The 15829-nt window shown below is 38.3% G+C and overlaps 1 protein-coding gene across 1 annotated transcript in view; it reads right to left on the bottom strand.

The window, feature by feature from the left end:
* LOC147613850 (bifunctional aspartokinase/homoserine dehydrogenase 1, chloroplastic-like) overlaps positions 1–4066 on the bottom strand; it is an 80549-nt gene extending 76483 nt beyond the window's left edge. The window contains exon 1 of the mRNA XM_086781826.1: positions 3626–4066. Within this exon, the coding sequence (XP_086637952.1) occupies positions 3626–3792 (167 nt within the window). The 5' untranslated portion in view covers positions 3793–4066. The remainder of the gene's footprint in view (positions 1–3625) is intronic.
* Between the last annotated feature and the right edge of the window lie 11763 nt (positions 4067–15829).

Genomic DNA, 15829 nt, shown 5'->3' with positions numbered 1-15829 from the left:
GCCAATGCTGGCGCCTTCTGTGGGTGATTGTGCAAATGTGTGAAGTTTTAATGACTCAACAGTAAACATTTATCAAAAGACTTGTTATGTCCCTAAAGGATATCATGAAGTCGAGCTTGGAGGGACTACAGAGACTGAAAAAACACCACCACCACTCCATTTATCACTGTCACCCTCAGCACTCTTCAGCACAGCATTTGGTCTTTCCTACTTCCAAGAAGAATGTCAAATAATCAGGTATCTCTATAGCACTACCCATAGGCTGAACAACCAGAGCATCCAAAAACATGAAGATGGATTCTGTACCTCCGTTCTTCCATCTTGCTTCTCAAAGACCTCGGCTAAAGCATGGGCCAATTCCCATGTTTGCTTGCAATGTGACTATTGAGATTTGAGGTGACGTGTAAGCTACAGAAAAAAGTCGAGACTTATCCCACATTGATGTACAAGCCCAAGAGTATACCTCCTCATATAAAAGGGAAACATTTCAAGCAATGAAAAATATAGCAAGCTCTCAAGCCTCTCTGTGAGTAAAAGTCTCAATCTTGTAACCTAATTGTGCTTGAGTCTTAAGCTAAATTAGCTTAGTTCATTCATTATGTTTGTTATTAAGTATCACCCACCCTAGCTTAGCTTAGATTAGTACTAATCACACGTTAATTAGATTAGGATTAAGATCTAATTAGATAGTTGATTGTCATTAGAAAGCTTAATCCATAAATTTCAACATGGTATTAGAGCTTAGTTTAAGCTCCCCATTAGCTTAGCTTTAACTCGTATTAGTATAATCTCTTCATTAATCACCTAATCAGCTACTAATCTAAAGCGTATCTTCTTCACCCTCTTGTGGTCCAAATTTCATAAGCTTGCCATTGTCCATTCTTCTAGCCATTTGTTTCCAAATTTTGTGGTCATACTGAGCAACTAAAAGCTAAGTATTGGGTAAGAGAAATTAGATAAAACCACTTTCTACAGCCTGAAAACGGCAATTAAAACCCAACTGGTCTTTTGCTGATATCTCCACGACTACACACAACTGAGCAACTAAAAGCTAAGTATTGGGTAAGAGGAATTAGATAAAACCACTTTCTACAGCCTGAAAACGGCGATAAAAAGCCAACTGGTCTTTTGCTGATATCTCCACGACTGCGCACAATTGATCCAAGCCCCTTTAGGGCTAGCTTAGCAATGGTGTAAGCTATCCACAAATGCAATCTTGACTCATTTCATCACTGGACACGACCACAACAAGCAAATAACCAGGCAGATGAAATTGACGATTTTCGCCTGTTTTATGAAGATTTGAGCTATCTTTTCTATACAGAACACTTGCTCTCATCTAGGGTAACACCCTCATGCAAAAAACCCTCTCAATAGTTGCTTCCACATGCCCAATTTCATCTTTCACTTTTCAGCTCTGTTAATCACAGTGATTAATACTTAATCATTATCATTAGCAATCATTTAGCAAAAATTGAGCTTAATCAAAGACAAAATTGAAAAATTCGAGTACTATTTCATTGTGAAAAACTCTTTATTGCATCAAAATTCATCTCGACTACTTGCATTGCTCAAACTTAAGTGATGCTTTTACCACATTGAGTTTATCTCTAGTATATAGTTTGCAAATCACTTGTAAAAGGGTTAGACACTACCTCAGCACTAAAACCAAGGCTCAACGTAAAACTCCCTTCTCATCATGGAGCATGTAACAGTTGTCTCAAGATTTAATGGTGATGGGTTTTACACATGGCAAAGCAAGACCATGTACTTCCTTATGCGTAAGGGGCTTTGGCATCTTATATTGAGGATGAACAAGTGGAGGTTGAGCCACTTCAAAACAACAAAGCATTCGGCTTATCACTCAAAATCTTGATGATGATGTAATTAGTCATATTGCTGGCATCAAGGATGCCAAGTTGGCATAACACGAACTCAACAAGATTTTCAGTACTGACTCAAAGAGCTCAAAGATCAACCTTCTCACGCAGTTTTACAAGCTCGACAAGAAGAAGACCGAGACTATGGCATAACACATCAATAAATTCAAAGGTATCAAGCAACAACTTAGTACATTAAAGAAAGTCATTGAGGAAGATAAATCTATTGCAGTATTGTTAAAAAGTGTTAACGAAGAACCTTATAAATCACTTGTTGCTACACTTAAAAATATGCCCAACACTAAACTTCAAGATATAGAATCATCTCTACTTGAACAAGAATCAAAACTCAAGGATAAAGAACCATTCAAATCACATTAAGTGGATAAGCACTGTTTACAAAGGATGGGAGATTCCAAAGAACAAATCAATCAACATCTCAAAAATGTAATCACTATGACAAGCTTAGTCATATCTTTACAAATTGTCGTTTTAAACATAAACCAAAAAGAATTTGTAATGCATGTGAAAAGATTGGGCACTTGGAAGAAGAACATTGCTACTCCAAACAGAATGATGCCTCTAGCTCCAATCATCTTTTCTAAAAAAATTGTATGTCCTAGTCTCTGGCACCGATAATGTAGCCAAGGTAGAAGAAATAGCCAAAATTTATAACCCTACTTCAGAAGAGACTCTAGACCTCAAAGATAAGTCAAGTCTCTATCAAGGGGAAGACCTCACTCTTAGAGATAACCTCTAGGCCTCAAAGATAGGTCAAGTCACCATCAAGGGGGGTGTAAAGATTTGAGGTGACATATAAGCTAGAGAGAAAAGTAAAAACTTATCCCATATTGATGTACAAGCCCAAGAGTGTACCTCTATATATAAAAGGAGGCCATTTCAAGCAATGAAAAATATAGCAAGCTCTCAAGCCTTTCTATGAGTACAAGTCTCAAATCTTGTAACCTAATTATGCTTAAGTCTTAAGCTAAATTAGCTTAGTTCATTCATTACATTTGTTATTAGGTATCACCTCCTAGCTTAGCTTAGCTTAGTACTAATCACATGTTAGATTAGGATTATGATCTAATTAGATAGTTAATTGTCATTAGAGAGCTTGATTCATAAATTTCAACAAGGCCAAACAACATGACAAGGAGTGCTTGATGAATCGTCCCAAGGAGGGAGGAGGAGGTAAGGGAGTGCACATCCAAGAGGTCACTCACTGGGCAATGTTAGCCGAAGTTACTAGTTGATGAGCTTCATTTGGGATACGCTTTCAGTTCTATTGATTGAGGTCACGGGTTCAAAATTTGCAGGGCCATTTATCACCTTGTCTGCACTTTGGCCCCTGTGTTCAGGCCAAATGGTTTTTTTCTAAAGCCATCTCTGACCTGATAGGATTGGAGAGCCTCCAATACACAGACACCTTTCGATAACCAACAAAATTTTGCCAAGTATGCAGGCAACTGTGTCCGAGTGCCGATGCATATAAAGATTCAGTTCCTTAATACATACAGATTATTAACAATGAAAAACATGATAGTTTACCCTGACTTAATGGCATCCATTGAATAGAAACCATAACATACAGCCTAAGGCTCCTCTGTAGTAACAAGCAGATTAAGCAAATAACTACCACACTCTGCAGATTAAGGGCAAAGAAGTGGTCACAGTAAGTTACAAACCAAGCAACGATAAAGGGAGTACGAAACCGTTTATAAGCAACAGATTAAGAAACCTACTTCCGTGTGAGAGCTCGCTGGGAACGCAATCCGGAGAAAACCCTAAATCCAGCCACTGCACGGTGTGGACGCAGTTCAGGTACCTTATCTGTGACCCAGGCAGAAGAAGCAATCTGCTTATGCAGCTGCTGATTAGCAGACATGGCAGGGGGCAAGGGCAGGCTCATTCTGTTTCTCTCTCTTCCTCCCTGTGTAGGATAGGACTCCTCTGTGACAAAAAACCGTAGAAGGGCTCACACCATAGCCAAAACTCGTCACAGAGATGGGTCAAGAAGGAACCCTTGAGCACTGTACATGAGCTCTTTGGTACTGAAATTGAGAACTTTCAAAGTTCCATTTTTTTTTCTCTCTTTTTTTTGCCCCACAAGTTATTACTAAAATTACATGCCACCTTATGAAATACCTAGTAGTAGGGAGTTTCATTCAAAACACTCTTGGTCCGTAATCTAAGGGCTTATAATTTGAAATATGTTATTTGTGGAAAATTTCTACAGTCATGATTTTTTTTGTGAAATAGTCAAACTTAGATCTCATGTATTTAATCACCTATGTGGTCTTCTTTTGTAGTGATGGTTATTGACAATGATTACAAGACACTTTGTGTAAGTATAGTTGATGTTTGCAATATTTTATTGCATAACCACTTATATTAAAGGTAAGCCCTTCACACACATGCTTTTTTATTTGGCAAGAGGATTTGTTTCTTTGGCCCCATCTATTATGTGTGTGCAGGGACCGGGATGGGGGAGTTGGGGGTTTTGGGGTTTTCGACACACACGTCCTTGCATCTATAGCCTTGGGCGCTACCGCTAGGATATCTCCCCCACCCTTACACTTGTATTCGACCCCTAAACCTTTGGCCTAGGTACTCATCCAATGCATTCCGAAAGATACCCGAGCTGCTTTAGAAAGGGTGAGAAAATAGGTTTAGGGTCCACCGTCCACCCTTTTTTGAAGTTTCCTGGAACAAGGGAAAAAGAAGTGCATGCAAAAATGTAGGGGCCAAACTTTTAGGCACCTATACCTAGGTGGGCTTCACTAATTACATGTATGCTTTCTAAATTCGAAAGAGTGAGAAAAGTTTTAAGACCCATCATCCCACTCATTTTTCTTGAAAAAAAAATGAGTGGAAAAAAATGAGGGGAAAAAAAATTTGTTGCACAAATGAATGAGCCCTCCTCTTAAATGTTAGGCCAAGTGTAGTTTATAAACTAATGCACTCTAAAGCAAAAATGTCAACATTGTGTTTGATCCCATGATTGAGTTTTATCTAGTTTGAGGATTATTATTTTTTCCCTTAATATGTAATATTAAGGGATGTCAGCAAAGAGATGTTTTGGATCTACTGTTAAAAGGTTATTATCTAGTTTGAGGATTATTATTTTTTCCCTTAATATGTAATATGATGTCAGCAAAGAGATGTTTTAGATCTACTGTTAAAAGGTTATTATCATAGATTTTGGTCTTTCTAGTTTATAATGAAGCTCAATAAGGTACTGATTGGCAAACTTAGTAATGCAGTGGTTTTCAAGAATCTAACCTAGTAATATTATCTTGGCTTGGCAAGTCTACGGTGATTGTATGGCCAACCATTTTTGACAGGGCGGCAACCACTGATTGAGGTAGTTTAGATGCATTTGACGTGGAACGTGATTAAATTACTTCTCATCATCCCCACACAGGTAAGCAACTTTTCCAATTCTAGAGACACCATCCCAAACATTGTCAATGGGGTGCAACAAAATTCTTATTATTATGCAATCAATGGTGATCATTAAGCCATCTCTTTTTTTAGCACCAAGTGTAACTAAAGATGGGTCCTATGTTGTAAATTGGGTTCGTCCTTACATACTCACATAAATGGGAGATTTTAGGTATGATACCATCTGTATGAGTTCTAGCAACATGCGTCATGTCTCTTTATTATAGTGTCCCTTTCTTCTACAGAGCACACATGTATGATCATGAATCGTGTCTCTCTTTGTAGTGTCTCCTTTCATCTAGAGAGTGCCTATGAAGATTTCTTAGTTGTGCCTTAACTCTTAGCTATGTAGTGTACCTCGTACATGACTAAGTTGGAGTTCTCAAGGTATTCACGCTTTATGAGTTGTTGTAATAAATGATGACTCCACGGAACACAAACAAGGCACCACCTTATCTTTAATAGTGCTCACATGTCACTTAATCAATCATGATTATTTAGGGAGGGATGACCTTGCAAGCTTTTGCTTTACCATTTTTATCTTACCCTTCGTTATGCAATGTACTTCTTGGTGTTGTCATGGTACATATTAAAGCTTTATGCCCTTTAACAAATGACTATGATGATCGATCCAAAGTGCAACAACCTATAACTTTTCATTGAGAGCATTGGTAACATTGGTGGATTCTATTTTGTTATTTGTAGTGGTTGTGCGGGTCAAAGAGGGAGAGTTTTGTGCATACTAACTTGGTAAAATAATTCAATAGATGGTGGTGATTTTGATCTAAAAAACGATTGCTAATAAGAACAACAGCATACACAAATATCCTACTCTGGGTTACATGTTAATATAATCGTTTCCATTAATAAAGTGTTTCTTCCCAATATGAGTGGTAATGTGATAAAGTCTTTGGTATTAAGGGCACTAGAGAAGATATTTGTCTAGGGTTTCTATTGTGGTGCTTCTATTGTGATTTGCTATTCTATAAAAATTGACCTTTTCTTAGTGGGCTTGTGAACAAGATATGAGCCTCTATAGTGCACTTTCCTAAATTTATGGTGATGCTAAATCATGTGCTTATAACTATTAGAAGGGATTGCTATTTGGTCTCACCTATGTGCTCCCACCACTTTTTAGCAAATGATGAAGAATGTTTTTTATTCATAGCTATGATAGTTTATGACAATCTTTCTTAATGGAATTTTTGTCTATAGTAAGACATCGCCAGAACATGGGTAACACCTTTGCATGGTTTTTGAATTCCTTGGATGTAAAAATATCTATGCTAATAAAAGTAATAGCAGCTTTGTTGTTTGGAAATGCTTTACCTATGATGTGTTACATACTAAGAGATTATACATCTAGATAAAAGCAAGGTAGCTCTATGCCAATATTAGCAAGTGCAAATTATGTTATTTGGAAATGTTTCTAGGTTATGTTCTATACTAGGAGTGGATACATCCTGAAGTAAGGGCAAATTTTGTTGTTTAGAAATGCTTTACCTAGGTTGTGCTATATACTAGGAGAGGATACATCTAGATAAAAGTAAAGTGACATTCATAGCTTTTCTACATGTTTGTTCATTAGGGTAAGGGAGAACGTTGAAGCTTCTCCTTGGCTATTGCTCTAGGGGAGAAAACTAATATGGCTAAATTATTTTTCTACTTTTTTAATTTATGAGGGTTATGGATCGGTAGGTAATCAAAGCCCAATTTGCTGATATTATTAGCTCACACATAATGAAGAGCTAGACTCACACACACACAATGTTCAAAGAAAAGAACATAAGGGTGTAAAGTATGACAAAGATTTACAAGCTCAAAGAATAGAGATGAAGCTATCTACAAGTACAGAGAGAAAGAACACAAGGGTGTAGAGTGTGGGGGAGATTGGCAAGCTCAAAGAATAGAGATGAAGCTCTCTATAAGTACAAAGAGAACGTACAAATAAGCAAGCAACCTTGAACTATGAATGAGATTGCTTATATACTAGAGTAGCTAACCCTAAGGTGCTCGTTCACACCTACATGGCCATGGGAAAAAACCCAATGGGATAGACGTGCCCATGGCATAAAGTGCATGACCTCATAGTGTAATGCATGACCTCCTAGTTTAGTGCTACCAAATATCTAACAAACCCCCCCTTTAGAACGAATGTGAGGTTTATAGAGATTGCAGATCATGCTCTAAAAGAGAAGAGGCCCAAAGCTTTGTGGAAGACCTCAAACTTTTCACATGATAAGTTTTTAGTGAAAAGATCTACCACATTATCATGTGTACTGCAATAGATCATATTGATCTCTCTAGCATGGAGTCTCTCTCTAACATAATGATAATGCACTTCAATGTGCATGGTCTAGGCATGAAAGACACGATTCTTTGTAATTGCCATTACACTTTTACTATCAATGAGAATAGGAATAGGTGTGCTTAAAGAGACATAAAGATCCTCTATCAATCTTCTCAACCATACACATTTAACTATCACAGTGAATGTTGCTTTGTATTCAACTTTATAGGATGATGTTGCCACAGTACGTTGCTTCTTGCTTAGCCAAAATATGCATAAATTACCAATAAAGAAGTAGTTTTAGATGTGGGATATCGTGTCTCATAATCGCCTCTGCCCAATCGGAGTCACTAAGAAGGTCTGCAGTTCTAAATCACCCCCCCCTTGGCAGAACAATCCAAGTTCTTGAGTGCCTTACAAGTATCTAAAGATATATTTAACTACCTGACAATGCTTAGTGCTTGGGCGTAATGCATGAACTTTGAAAGTTATACTGGATATCTAGCTATGAGTTGCACTAAAAGTGGTTATGTCGAATGGTTCACTCGCATCCTGCAAACTAAGTTTTACACCAAGTTCCATTGGTGTAGAAATTGGTTTGCAACTCTTCATATTGAGCCTCTTAAGCAATGTTGTGATGTACTTTGCTACTTAATGACTATACCATCATCTTGCTGTATAAACTACATACCCAAGTAGTAGTGCAATATACCAAGACTGAATATCTCAAAATTTGAGGCAAGGTCAGCCTTGAAAGTTGTAATGAAATCCTCATTGGATGCCTGTCACTAGCATATCTACATAGAAAATGATAACAAGTAAATCCTGCTTGTCCTTTTTCACATATAAAGTGCTTTTTATAGGACTATTTTGAAATCCATGTCCAGTCAAATAGGTGGTATCAAGCTTATGGGAGCTTGTTTTAAACCATATAAATCCCTATTAAGCTTACACACCTGGTGTTCTTGACTGGGTTGGGCAAATCCATTTGGTTGACTCATATAAATCCTGCTATTCTTGACTAATCTAGTTGGTTTACGCACATAAACTTCTTTCTATGAGTCACCATTCAAGAACATTGTTTCAAGAAAAATGATGCAAGATCCATACCGAATTCCTATACAAAAACATAATTGCTAGATTAGAGATTAGAGGAACACATTTCATCAATGAAGAAGTGGTAAGATTCTTGTTAAAAGGAATTTATGGTTGTACACCACGTCTCACCCTATTACCCTTGAGAAAATGGCCAGGCTGAGAGCATTAATAAAATCATGTGCTATTCGGACTAAGACCATAGAGGCTAGAAGTGAAGGATGTATGTAGCAACTAGGAAGAGAAGTTTCCTGCAGCTCTATGGGCATACCGTAAAGGTAGCCATTGACACCATGCTGTTCAACCTAACATATGGAACCAATGCCACTATGCCAACCCAAGCTTAGGATTTCCATGCAAGTTGACTTGTCATCTTCTCATTGATTGTCTCTTTGATTTGGAGAGGAGAGGTTTCCTGGTTACATTCTCACTGTCATCTCTTTGAGTTGGAGAGGAGAGGTTTTGCCATGTTACATTCTCACTGATTGTCTCTTTGAGCTAGAAAGACTATAGGAGGCCGTGCTCTGTGCAATCTATGGAAGGCTTTTTCTTGGAAAGATGCCTCTAGCCTCTCATACTTTCAAGTGTTCTTATAAACTCTCAAGGACACCATATAAGGACTCCAACCCTATATCTCTAATACATGTTCGAGAGTTTGGAAGCAAACCTAGCCTAAAAAGAAAATAGATCAAACATAATTCTACAGCAAAAAAACAAGATTGAGAAAGCAAGCAAGCTTGACATGACCATATGCTCAATTGAAGAACCATGAATGTGCACAAAGCTTACCCTTTTGATGGTTTATAAATGGAAGCTTGTAGAAACCATGAATGTGCACAAAGCTTACCCTTTTGATGGTTTATAAATGGTTAAGCTTGTGCAAAATGCAAAGCAATTGAATTAAACTTTAACAAGTCACTGTATTGAAAAATAACAAAATTACATTACAACTACCTTGTTTTGCAGCTCTAATATCGCACATAATGTTTGATTAAAATTTGTGAATTAGAAAAACTCATATAAACTACAATGTTCAACTTGCCCAACCTAACATGTAAAATTGAAAGAAAAAGTGGTGTGAATGATCCTTAGTAGATATTTATGAGTATCTCTAGGTGAGAGCTAGGTTATTTGAGTGACTAGCTAGTCAATTGCACTGAACCATTATGTTACTCTAAACTAGAATGCTTGGGTACCCTAATTGCTTGCTCTTATGCGTTGCCAACGTGCTTTGAAAGACGTGTGTGTCATCTTGAAGTGCTCAAATGAACTTGAATTTGAAAGCTTACCTGGTAGGGATGCTAGAGTGACATCCGCAATTCATGAACCTCAAGCCTATGCTTATATTTGGTGGAGATCTCAAAGTACCTCACAAGACAAAACGTTGCAAATTCACTACGACGTTTGAATCTGAGTTCTATGTCATTACTCAAGGCATAGGACTTTTGTGCGTGTTTGTGTGAGTGAGGGGGAAAAAAAACCACACATAAGTATGGTGTGGAGTTGGCACAGTCCTCCCCAAAAAATAATAAACATAGGGGAACTTGCCCTTCCCCTGTTTCCAAAATAACACTTTTGATATCGAAAGTGGACTAAAGATACACCTTCAATGTTGAAGGTGGCCACCATACCTTCACTGCTCTTGAAGTTTGGTGCTCTCCAAAGCTTGAGAATTTGATACACATCTTGCAGATGCTCCAAGGAGGTGTCATGCTTGTGCCAGCACTCTGATGCTCCTATCTCTCATCGCACCTCCATAAACCCTGACAAAGTTGGATCTATGGCCTCGTACGCTCACAATTTTGCCGTCTAGCAGCATGCTCTAGGAACATGAATATGTAAACATACTTGGAAAGGGTGCTAGAGCCACATTTGCTATCGATGAACTGCATGACTACGCTTATGATCGATGATCTTGAATTACCTCGCAAAAAGGATAATTACAAATTGGTTAGCACATTTGAATCTCAGTTACACGTCGTTCAAGTCATACGAATTTTGTGCTTGTGTGACCTCATTCTCCATTCCACCTCGTCCTATTGGGGCAGATCATACATACTTGGTATTTTCACTAGCCAGATCACCAGTATCACCAGCTCCCCACATACCGACCCCACACACTACCATCTACTTCACACATGACATGGCAGACATATACACTAGCAGAGTAGAGGATGGGCTCCTACTCATGGATCCCCTGGCACCTATGGACCATTACAGAGCCCAGCTGGCATCACTCCTACACACGGATGCATTACAGAGCTTCCCACATCGTGTCCACTCAGGAGAGCCTGCGGGATCTGGGACTATGCTCCAGAACAGATGGTATGATGACGAGTGCAGAGCCCTATACTCACAGCTCCGCATACAGAGAGCCTTGGGAGCCATCACAGAGCAGGAGTCGAGGAGAGAGATGAGGAGACTTACTCGCCGCAAAAGGCGGGCCTTCGCAGAGATACATGAGCTAGAGATCTTTCATTTCTTCATGAGTAGAGATAGCCCTGTCTCATGGCGGCACTTCAGAGAGCCCTGGACACGACACCTATTGTTGCAGACCCACAGACATGGCACACATATGCAGAGGGCCTATACCACGCCCCACAGCTCAGCCCACAGGAGCCTCGACCTACCACAGCTAGCTTCTTTACCCACTCGATGGTACAGGAAGCTATCCGCCCGTCTACAACATGGATGGGCCACCGACCATATGGGCCTGCAGGGTGAGCATCTCATATATGCAGTTGATTCTTTGGCTCCTTTTCTTGCACACCTGTTTAACAGGGCACTAGCAGAGGGTTTACCTGTGGAGTGGACGATGGACACCATTGTGCCGATTCACAAAACAGGGGATATGCTCGACCCGAGCAACTACAGGACGGTTATGGTTGGCCACGTGCTGGCCAAACTCTATGGTGCAGTGTTGGAGCAAGAGCTTAGCTTATATGCTGAGCGAGCAGGTTTACGCTCATCAGGGCGGCAGGCAGGCTTCAGGAGAGCTTTCTCTACCACTGACCATGTATTCACTTTGAGATGTATGATTGATCAGGCCAGAGTGAGGAAGAGAAAGCTCTATTGTTGCTTTGTGGATTTTCGCAAGAAGGCATTTGACACAGTACCACGAGAGAGACTCTTTCAGCGCCTATAGTCTCTTGGCATACCAGCAGATGTGACATGGGGCATCTATGCATTAAATCAAATAGTGGGGTCACATGGAAAGTAGGAGAGAAAGTTTCATCATAATTGATCCCTTTCTACTAGGTATAGTAGGAGAGAAAGTTTCATCATAATTGATCCCTTTCTACTAGGTATAACCTTTTGCAATTAGTCTGGCCTTGAATCTGTCAACAAATCCATCTACCTTTCTCTTGATTTTGAAAACCCACTTTATACCAATAACTTTCTTACCAAGTGGTAGTTCCACTAAATCCCAAGTACTATTTTCTAAATGGAATGAATTTCATCTTGCATGGCTTTCAACCAATTTGGATCTTCTTGAGCCTCTTCAAAAAATGCGAGTTCATCTATATCATGTAGAGAACTAAGAAATACAAACTCATAATATTTGCTGAAGAAGTGTTTCGAGCACTGAATCTAGTTCTACTATGTAAAGGAGCATACAATTTGCTTTCATACATGGTGCTTCTAACCTATCCAAGAATAACCATAGATTTATTGATTGTTGACCTTTCAGCATTTATTGCATCTTCCAGCTAATCTAAAGTTGGTGCATCGAGTCCTTGAGCATTCGCCCCTTGCAACAACAAACAAGGATCAGTAGGCAAAATCTGTTGAGAATCAATAGATACTAGCATAGCTAATAATCCATTAAACATGTCCGGAGAAATGGTATATGCATGCTTATTGATTTCCATCATTGGATAGATGGAATCCTTTACAAAAACAACATCCCTGCTAACAATAATCTTCTTTGTGAGAGGATTGTAGAGATAATAACCTTTTCTTTTTTAGCACTATAACCTATAAAAATGCATTTCAATGCATTGTTATCAAGCTTAGTTCTGTTTTGGACTGGCACATATGCGTATGCCAAATAACCAAAAACACACGTGTTCCGCCCTTAGGTTTTTTATTAAACCAAGACTCATATAAGGAGTGATAGTTAGTGGGGCACGTGTTCAACACATAGGTAGCTCAAAGAAATTCTTCTATCCAAAACTTATGTGCAAGCCGCTAACCTTAAACCATGCAACTAACCATCTCCATGAGGGTTCTGTTTCTCCTTTCAATAACACCATTTTGTTGTGATGTATAAGGAGTTGTACACTTATGTTTAATGCCTTTTTGTGCTTGAAAATATTTAAATGCACAGGACATATATTCCCCCCCTCTATAAAAAACAGAGAGTTTGAATTTTTAAGCCAAAATATCTTTAAATACATTGGACATATATTCCCCCCTGTTGGAATGGGTTCAAATTTTTAAGCCAATTTCATTTTCAGCCATATCAACAAAGTGTTGAAAATGAGAAAATACTTATGAGTTTTATTTCATAGGGTAAGATCAATTGTATTTACTGTAATCATCAATGAATGTAATAAAGTATAAGTTTCCTCCCAACAACAAAGTAGTATGCACTAGACCACACACATTGCTGTGTATGAGCTACAACTCTATCTACTACATTCTTTGGGGAAGGTTAGTGAGAAAGTTTGCCAAGGATGCATCTTTCACAAATATATCTTAGTGGTGGATCAGCCACAACTAGGCATCTTTCATTGCATTAGAAATGTCTGCCAGGACAAGCACTATCACACTTATCATAAATGTCCAATTTATACATACCACTGGTGGTTAAGGATCCAAGAAGCACAATCAATTTGTCATGTTCTCTATACGGACAATGCATTTATCATCTACAAATTCAACATTAAGATTCCCCCTTGCTAGAGTGGTCACAGAAAGCAAATTCTTTTGAATTCATGAAAAAAAATTACATTTTGAAGACAAACTTACAGTAATGAGGACTATCTCACAAATACCTTTGACGGGGTAAGAGGCATTGTTAGCACATGTAACAATGTGACCATCTTGCGCAGTCTTTAATTGTTTTACCAAAATTCATTGAGAAGTTATATGCTTAGAAGCACCATTATCAAGAAACTAACTATCAGAGATAATTGCATTGAGACATGCATCTTGATTATAATTATAACTGCAAATAACCATTAGTGAGACGTCTTAATGGACAACAACATTAGCATAGTCCTCTTTCTGATTGTACGTGGCAAAATTGTCAGAATCCTTAATTTTCAATTGCATGGCTGGGCTTCTTACATACTGACAATTGGCTGTTCGGAATTGTTGGGTAGGAGGGAAGCTAGCCTCCTGCACACACACACACACACACACACACACACACACAAAATCAAGCACAGAGAAACGTGAGAGTACTGGAAAATATGTACTCAATAATGATATGAAATGAAAGTACAAGTGAGTACCAAAATGCCTAGGGCAAAGTGCCCGTGAGTAAGCTGGGTTCACACTTGAACTAGCCGGGAGTGGACGACCCCAACAGGAATCACCCTTAGCCTCAAAAGTTTCCACTAAAATGTTTTATCCTTGTCCTTGGTTGCTAGAGCCTAATCATGCTAGAACTATTCCTTTTACAACAATAAGCTAACAAGCTCCTGATAGAGGTAAGAGGGGTTGCATTACCTCTCAAAAAAGAAAGACAAAGAAAAGTATTAAAACCTAGATATAAGATTCAGGCAAAGAGGTAAGGGTGATGTTAATCATGTCCTTTTCAAGAATGATTTCATTAATATTTATCTTTCAAGTCTTACAATTGGTTAAATGTTCAAGTCTTACAATTGGTTAAATGTTCAATATCAAGTTGCCCTTTTGAGAAAGGTAAACCTTGCATCATTTTTAGCCTGATACATAATTTCTTGAGTGTTCCATGCATGGATGTTTTACAAGAGAGAATGTGCATAACCATAGACCTTTTAACTGACAACGTAATCAATGCCAAAGCTTAAGCATCATGTGAAATCCCATCTTCTTTGGTCAAAATGGTAATTTGAAAAGCTTAATGTTAAATCTATTGGGTAATTGTACCAAGGTGGGCTCGTCACCATTGACATGACCTTATAAACCCTTTACAACACAAAAGAACATTTCTAACCATAAAACTCCATAAGGAGTATATTGACCCATCTAATTTATCCTCTTTAGAAAGAATAACGACTTGTTGGCATAAATAACTACTTAAGAATTTGAGAAGGAAAGATGCTAAAACAAAGCTTAAACTGATGCCAATCAGTTAAATACTCTTCCAAGATACTAGAAATTATCAGTCGGATCATTGATTGGAGTCTCCGATCAAGCGATTGGAGGCTTCACTCGGACAATTGAACAATTTGGAGAAGTACAATTGATCGATTGAAAAACAATGATCAGACGATTGGACACGACCAATCGAATGATTTAGAAACAAGAATTGCACGACCGATCGAATGATTAGAAAAAATGAATCACACAATCAAAAAGTGCAATTTGAAAAATTGATCTTGACGATGATTGAAAAAGTACAGCCGTCGATTGGAAAAGTTGAATCAAACTAATGAAAAAGTAGAATTGTCGATTAAAAAAGTATAATCAGGTGGTTAGACCAGCCAGAGTCACAATTGAAAAATCAGAGCAATTGCTCTGTGTAGTGATTAGAAAAGTCGATGATTGGTAAACTAGTTAATCGAATGGTCAAACAATTGGAAAAACTTGTAGCAATAGATGATTGGAGTACAAAGTGATTGCATAGTCCAATCGAGCGATTGGACTATTTATTATAGTGATTGCAGCTCTGCTGCTCTTTGTGATTGGAGAAATTATGTCATATGGTGGATAACGTGCCACACATTAAATCCCTTTAATACGATGGATAATGAAGGAATTCTTTAACAAATCTAGCTCGTCAATCGTCAACAAAATTAACAATCGTCAGTTAATCAATCAACGAAATTTTTGACACTACAACAATTGACAGAACTACACCCGACTGACTGATTACACTCGACTGCATGATGTACATCGCATATAAACCATTTTTTCACCTCATTGAACTGTAGTGTTGTCACCTTAGAGTGTATTTATATGA

Source organism: Cibotium barometz, chromosome 43 (assembly GCF_041138505.1).
Source record: "Cibotium barometz isolate CiBa-2024 chromosome 43, ASM4113850v1, whole genome shotgun sequence".
Classification (NCBI taxonomy): domain Eukaryota; kingdom Viridiplantae; phylum Streptophyta; class Polypodiopsida; order Cyatheales; family Cibotiaceae; genus Cibotium; species Cibotium barometz.
This window is presented reverse-complemented; position numbering and strand designations above follow the sequence as displayed.